The 7,265-nt window shown below is 54.5% G+C and overlaps 1 protein-coding gene across 1 annotated transcript; it reads left to right on the forward strand.

Moving 5' to 3' along the window:
• The first annotated feature begins 262 nt into the window (after window positions 1–262).
• OCSTAMP (osteoclast stimulatory transmembrane protein) lies at window positions 263–6,406 on the forward strand. The gene is made up of 7 exons (XM_026502941.4): window positions 263–266; window positions 964–1,035; window positions 1,689–1,747; window positions 2,128–2,243; window positions 2,793–3,795; window positions 5,114–5,483; window positions 6,351–6,406. Exons 1-7 carry the CDS (start codon window positions 263–265, stop codon window positions 6,404–6,406), a joined length of 1,680 nt encoding a protein of 559 aa, XP_026358726.4.
• Window positions 6,407–7,265: the final 859 nt, after the last annotated feature.

Consider the following 7,265-nt stretch of genomic DNA (forward strand, 5'->3'; position numbering starts at 1 on the left):
CAAAGCCACTAGGAGGGCTTAATTAAGGACCAAAAAGCAGAAGCAACAGGGTTTTCCCCAAGTTCTGGAGAATACAGTTACCCCCACTTCCTCTCCACCTGCCATCACTGCCTGAGCCTGCCTGCCCCGATCCAGATCCGCGGCTATTCAGGGAGCATGAGGGCCCTGTGGGAGACAGCTGCACACCTCGCCAGGACCGGGTAGGTCTGCAGACCCTGGACACTGGGACTACAGGCAAGAAAACGGTCAGTGGTCTGGCACGATGGGTATGAGCTTAGCCTCAAGCTCTGCCGTTCCCCAGCTGCGTGACCTTGGGTAAACTCCACTTCTGTGAGCCTCAGTTTTCCCATCTGTGAATAAGACTAGTAATAATGTCTACAAGATAGTTGTAAGAATTGAGGGGTGCCTGGGTGGCTCAGTCGGTGAAGCATCTGCCTTGGGCTCAGGTCATGATCCCGGGGTCCTGGGATCGAGTTCCGCATGAGGCTGCTTGCTCACCGGGGAGCCTGCTTCTCCCTCTGCCTCTGCCTGCCACTCCTGCTTGTGCACGTGTGTTCTCTCTCTCTAACAAACAAAATCTTAAAAAAAAAAAAAAGAATTGAACGAGAAAATGCACACACAGGGCTTGCCACCCTGGCAACAGATGGCAGCTGATTTCCACATCATTCCCGACACTCCCCCACGCCTTGGCTTCCCGGCATGACTTACAGCTGGCTTCCCTTCCCCTATCGTTTGTATTATTCACTATTCTTTTAAGGGCTACCATGTCCTGAATACTTATTATACAAAAGGAGGAGGTTTAGTCCTCAACGAAAATGGCCTCAGGGGCCAGAAAGGCCGTAATTCATCATCTCTGACCACGAGTGGGCCCTTGGTGCTGCCCAACTTGGAGAGCATTGCCCTGGTTCATTGGCTCTCACAACCTCCGGCACAACTCTTTCCACCCTCTCCTTCCTCTTCCAGCTTCCACTGCCTCCTCCAACACACTCTCCGTCAACGCTGACCTCGCTTTCCTGCCACCCCGAGCAAACAGAAGTAATCCTACGACAGCCTACAAATATTTAGGGAGCTACGTGCCAGACACTGTTCCAGGCAATTGGGCCACATGAGTGAGCACAAGAGACCAAGTCCCTCCCCTGGTGGCATTGATGCTTGCGTGACAGAGAACAGGTGACCTGCTCCTTACTCTGTCCCAGACACAGAGTGACCCTACGAGGTGCTAATTCTATCCCCCCATGTTACAGACATGAGTTACATGTCATAGAAATGAGAAAACTGAGGCACTGAGAGATTAAGAATCTTGACCAAGGTCACACAGATGGTGAGTGCTGAAGCGGGCATTTGAACCCAGGCCGTCTGGAGGCTGTGCCCTTAACCACTGCTCTGTTGTGCGTCAGAGGAACTGAGACGTAGACGCCCACATTTTGCCCATCACCTGCCCCTCCTTTTGTGCTGTCCATCTTACCAGCTGCCACCACTAAGAAGATCACTCCAGGGGGCCTCCCCTTCGTCCACGCCCCCCTCTTGATGGGCTCTCCCATCTGCAAACCTGTTGGAGTCTCTCCCAGCTTGGTCCCACCCCCACCAGTGGCCTTGGCACCCTGTCTGCGCCCCTTTACTACAAACATGACTCTGCACACTCATATCTCATGTTCGACTCCTTTCGGGCTTTCCCGGGTCCCCTCTAGTTAGGTTTTGGCCCACGGTGCCACCACGCTACCCTTGGGCAGTCACCGGGGACCTCCATGTAGGCAAATCCAACGGTCCTTGCTCAGTCCGCAGCCTCGTGGACCCATCAGCAGCACTTGACGTGGTCTCTCCCCCCTTGTTGGAACACTGTACTGGCTCGGCTTTCCCAGCCGCCTTCTTGCCTCCCACCCTGAGACGAGGGCTCAGTCCTCGAGTCTCTCCTCCCCACCAGCACACTGTCCCGAGGAGTCTCCTCCTGCCCCACGGCTTTCAATGTCATCTATACCTCCGTGATTTTACGTGTCATTAATTTCCCACCTTGGACGACACCTGGGTGTTTTCAGTGGTTCGGACACCAAACCTCAAGGTCATCCTTGACCTCCCTCTTCCTCTCACTCTCACGGCCAATCAGACTGCCTATCGTGTTGGCCCCTCCAGCAGACTGTGTCCAGAACCCAGCCTCTTCTCACGGATTCCTCTGCCATCACTCTCGAATGCAGGCTGCAGGAGGGCCTGGATTCTTGTCGGATTCCTTCATTCCTGTCTCTCCACTGGTGAGCCTATCATAGTTGCTTAATGCATGTAAGGACAACAGAGTAGAAAAGCTCCTGAGTGGTCAGTGGGTCCACTCCCCACGCCTCCAAATCATAGAGGAGACCCTGAGGTCTATAGAGAAGGGATGTCCAGAGTCACACAGGAAGCCAGCCAAGACTGTGCATTTAGGGCAAACAGTGTCTCTCTCTCTCTCTCCCCAATTCTCTCTCATCTGTGCTTCTCTCTCCACGACTCTTGCCCTCCCCGGGGCGAGGCACCCCTGCAAACCTGGAATTATGGATGCAGGCAGCCCAGACATCCATGCTCACATCCCCGGGAACTGGGCTGTTCCCTGAAGAGCCCAGTAAGGGTCATCCTAGGGCAGCCTCTGATTCGTTCCGCTTGGGTCCTGTGGGTTTGGGGTGAGTCACGGGGAAGAGTGCCCACCCGTGTGGCTAAAGGGGTGCAGCCTGTTTGCAATTGAAGGGTTTTGTGGCTCAGGGGCATTGGGCTGACATCCAACCCCTCATCCTCCTGAAAGAGCCCCCCCCCTTTTTCCTTACGTGCAGGTGGACGTTCTGGGGATTGGGGCTGGGCAAAGCCCTCGGCCCCCTGCGGGCCACCTGGCTTGCCTTCTCTCAGCCTGTCCCAACCAGCTGTGGCCAGCTGCTGACCCAGCTCCTCCTGTGTGGTTCCCTGGCTGTCGCCGCCGCAGGTCTGACATACCACTGGCTGGTGTCCTCGCTGCTCTACCCTCTGGGACCCTCTGCCACAGCGGCCACTGTCTGGGGCCTCCTGGTCTTCCTGGTGCTGGGCCTGGTGCCCCCTGCCCGCTGCCTGTTTGCTCTGAGCGTCCCTACCCTGGGCACGGAGCAGGGCCGCCGCCTGCTCCTCTCCTGGAGTACTGCCACCCTGGGCGTCGCCGTGGTGCCCAATGTCTTGGCCAACATGGGTGCCGCGGGTCAGGTGCTGAGATGTGTCACAGAGGGCTCCCTGGAGAGTCTGCTCAACACCACTCACCAGCTGCACACGGCGTCCAGGGCTCTGGGCCCTGCTGGTCACGCAGGGAGCCAGGGCTTGACGCTGCAGGCCCAGGGCAATGGCTCTGCGTTCCAGCTGCACATGCTCAACGTCACCCAGCAGGTGCTGGAGGACTTCTCTGGCCTGGAGTCCCTGGCCCGGGCGGCCGTGCTAGGGACCCAGCAGGTGGTGGCAGGGCTCTTTATGCTGGGCCTCCTGGTGGACTCGGCCTGGTACCTCCATCGCTACCTGACCGACCTGCGGTTTGACAATATCTACGCGACCCGGCAGCTGGCGTGGCAGCTGGCGGAAGCCCGGGCCACGCACCTGGTGGCCTCCCCACCAGCCTGGCTGCTCTGGGCCACCCGGCCGAGGCTGTCCCAGGGGGAGCTGCTGAGTTGCCTCCTGAGACTGGGGCTGCTCGCCTTGTTCCTGATGGCCACAGCTGTGACGGTGGCCACAGACCACGCGGCCTTTCTGCTGGCTCAGGCGGCCGTGGACTGGGCTCAGAAGCTGCCTGCCGTGCCCATCACGCTCACGGTCAAGTATGATGTAAGTGCGGTGAGGGGACTAGAGTCATTTCCTTGTAGGAAGGGGCGGGGGTGTTAACCACTTGATTTGCGATTGAATTCTGTTTGCCTTCAAGTCCCAGTCCTTGGAGAAACTAGGGGGGCCCAGACTCATTGGATTCCCAGCACAGCCCGGTGTAGTGGGTTCTATTCTCACCCCTATGGCAGGTGAGGCTCCAGATACCCAACGACTTGAAAATAACTTGACCCCCCAGGTCACTCTTTTCCTAAGTGGCAAGATGTCCTAGCCTCATTTTCCTCCCTTGTACAAACTGGATCCTTGCTCCTCGCCCTGCCGGGTTATTGTGAGTCTTAACGTGTGGTTCTCTGTAAAAGGACCCAGGGAGCTCCATGCCCCACAGGAGAGGTCCAATCAGTAGCGGCTATCGTGAACAGCTCACAGCTGTGTGTATCAGACTGGAGGAGGGCTTACGAATGAGCTAGATCAGGAGTTTGCCAACTGTGCCCCGGGGCCACACCCTGCGGGCTTCCTGGTTTGGTAAACTACGTTGTATTAGAACAGAGCCATGTCATTTGTTGAGGTATTGGTCCGTGGCTGCTCAAATGAAGTTGATGGCTGCATCAGGGACGGTATGATCTGTGAAGTGAAACGTATTCCTCAACTTAAAAGCTCGTTTATTTATTCTGATTTTAAAAGAGAATAAAATACCTCCGTGAGCCCCCTGCACTGAACCCGGAAGAGAAGTAGGCCCTGGGCAGAACCAGGACCCAACTAAGAAGTCTGGCTCCAAAGTTTAAATGGTTCACCTCTGACCTCCATGTGTCCCTACACCTGTTCCTGTGTACCCCAAGGGAATTGGAGAGGCTAATTCTTAGGAGCAGGATGTTGGGACCCGCCTTGGCTGGGACAGACACCCCCCACCCCCACCCCCCACCCCCACGGCTGGCCACATCATTGTGTGACCTTAGGCTTTGCATCTTTTCAATGAGGCTCATTCTGGGCTCAACCTCAGAGGATCATGCGTGTCTGATGAAAAAGACATCTAAAGGCTTCACTAAGGGCTTAGCAAAGAGTAAATGCCCGTAGCACCCATTTGTGTTCTCTAAAGCATTCTCTGCCAAACATAATAATAAAAATAGCATTTGTACAGTGCTTTTTATTGTCAAAAAGCATGCTCAGACTCCTGATGTCATTTGATACCCCTCAGTGCCCAGGAGGCAGGAGGCTGGGTTACTTCTGTGCCCATCTTGCAGAGGAGGGCAAGCGGCCGTGAGTGGTGGGGAACAGGGACTGGCTGGAATGTCTGTCTGTTGACTTAGCCTTTGTCTCCTCTTTGAAGGCTACATACACAGTCCTGGGCTTTGTCCCCTTCCTCTTCAACCAGCCGCCTCCGGAGAGCCCCTTCCTCTCGGCTCACAACACCTTCCAGTGGGAGCTCCGCTTCATCTCCCCGGGCTGCCCGCTGCTGCCCGCCCGGCACCCCCACACCGCCGCCCCCCTGGCTGCCGGGGCCCTGCAACTGGCAGCTTGCGCCACCGTCCTGCTGGAGACCTACGCCCAGCGCCTGCGACACACCATCGCTGCTTCCTTCTTCTCCACCCAGGAGGCAAGGAGGGTCCACCACCTTCACGCCCGGCTTCAACACAGATACGACAGGCACGGAGGCCAGAGGCTTCCCATGGGGCCTCCTTCCTGCTCTCAAGACCCAGGTCTGCCAGCATCCACCCAGCATAGGTAGACAGGCCTACAGCACGCTGGCCACTGGAAAGAACAGAGAGCTGTAGGGCAGAGGGGAAAGAGCTTGGGAGCCGCACAGACCTTGGTCTTCCTGCTGCCTTACTGTGTGACCTTGGATAGATTGCTTCACTTCTCTGAGCCTCAGTTTCTACGCCTTGCACAGTAACAACACATGCGACCTACTTTCCACGTGGGGATGTGGGAAGGAAGGAATGCAATCTTGAGCATAAAAGGCTTCAGGAAGCAGTAAAGACCTCGGCACAGTGAAGACAAGAAAATGCAGAGACAACTCGAGGTTTCTCCAGGCCAGTTGGGGGTCAGCCCGGGCTCTCATCTGCATCCACTGCTTTCCCTGATAAATGGAAACGTCACGTGGTGAATGTATCTAAATGCTCCTGAAACTTATTTATATGTCCCCTGAATCCTCTTAGATTTAGCCATCTAAAATTTTTTGATTTTATAAACGAAGTATTTATTAAATCCCAAATTAGATTATGTTACTCTTTTGTTTCAAATTCCTCTGGGGATTTCCCATGCCGGTTGGCAGGGTTTAGCAAATAAAAATCCATGACACCCGGTTCCATGTAAATTTCATTTCAGATAAATAACAAATATGGGTTTAGTCTAAGTACGTCCTTGAGACATTCTTATACTAAACATACTTATTCTAAACCTGTATTTGTTGCTTATCTGAAATTCAAATGGAACTGAGTAATCCATGTTTTATCTGGCAATTGCATCCCCAATCAAAGTTCTAGTAAAACCCCAGCTGTCTGCCCTGTGGGTTTGGTGTTCCCTGTTGTTCCCTGAAGATCATTCTCTGCCCTTCTTTTTCCCAGGAATTCATACCTCTGTGAATTGTATCATCCTGTCTCCCCTGGCCTCTGACTTCTAGCTGGGCTCAGCCAGTGGGAGGCATTGGCCGGTGATCCAAAGTAGGAGAGGAGAGAGATGTCAGGGTATTTGTTCCTGCAGCCCTCTGGGCTACTTGGCAGAGGCCACATTCCATTACAGGCAGCCACAGCTCCTGTCTGGCTGGGTGGTCCCTCAAGGTGGCTGTAGATGCCCCTGGGTTCTGGAACAGTATAGCTTCTGCAGGTGCTAGTCTCTGAGAGCTTTACCATCCTTCCCTTTACCAAGTCCCCACCTCGGTACCTTCATTAAACTCTTCCATTTCCCCTTTAGGACTACCATCGCTTTCCTGCCAGGACCCTGACTGATGATGTGCCCTGGGTCTCAAAGCCCCGCTCAAGCCAACCTCTCCCTGCCTTGCTATGCCCGGGCTTAGGGCACGATGCATGGGCTTAAACTCCCCAGACACACCAGGCTGGTTTGCACCTCGGGGCAATGCTCTTGCTGTCCCCACATCCTGGAACACACTTCCTTCAAGTCTTGGCATGGAAAGCTTCGTTGCATCCTTCTGGAATTAGCCCAAATGTCACCTCCTCAGAGAAGCCTTCCCTGACCACTCTACCTTGTATTGTCCCATCCCAGCCAGTTTCACTCCATCGCAGGAGCGGACAAGTTATAATCTGTGAGCCAAATCTAGCCTGCTGCTTGGTTTTGTGAGCAGAATTTTATTGGAACATTGCCACACCCATTAGTCTAAGTATTGTCTCTGGCCGTGTCTGCTCTGACGGCAGATTTGAGTAGTTGAGGCAGGGACTGCATGGCCCACAAAAATCTGAAATATTTCCTGTCTGGCTCTTTAACTAAAATGTTTGCTGACCCCTGATCTCTCATATCAAGTTGCT

Source organism: Ursus arctos, unplaced genomic scaffold, assembly GCF_023065955.2.
Source record: "Ursus arctos isolate Adak ecotype North America unplaced genomic scaffold, UrsArc2.0 scaffold_16, whole genome shotgun sequence".
Lineage (NCBI taxonomy): Eukaryota > Metazoa > Chordata > Mammalia > Carnivora > Ursidae > Ursus > Ursus arctos.

Bases quoted from the DNA above. Each gene is read 5' to 3' on its own strand.
- OCSTAMP (XM_026502941.4), top strand. The intron at 1,036-1,688 runs GTAATCCTACGA...GGTCCCCTCTAG, and splicing joins GCCACCCCGAGCAAACAGAA to TTAGGTTTTGGCCCACGGTG. The intron at 1,748-2,127 runs GTAGGCAAATCC...TGGCCCCTCCAG, and splicing joins CAGTCACCGGGGACCTCCAT to CAGACTGTGTCCAGAACCCA.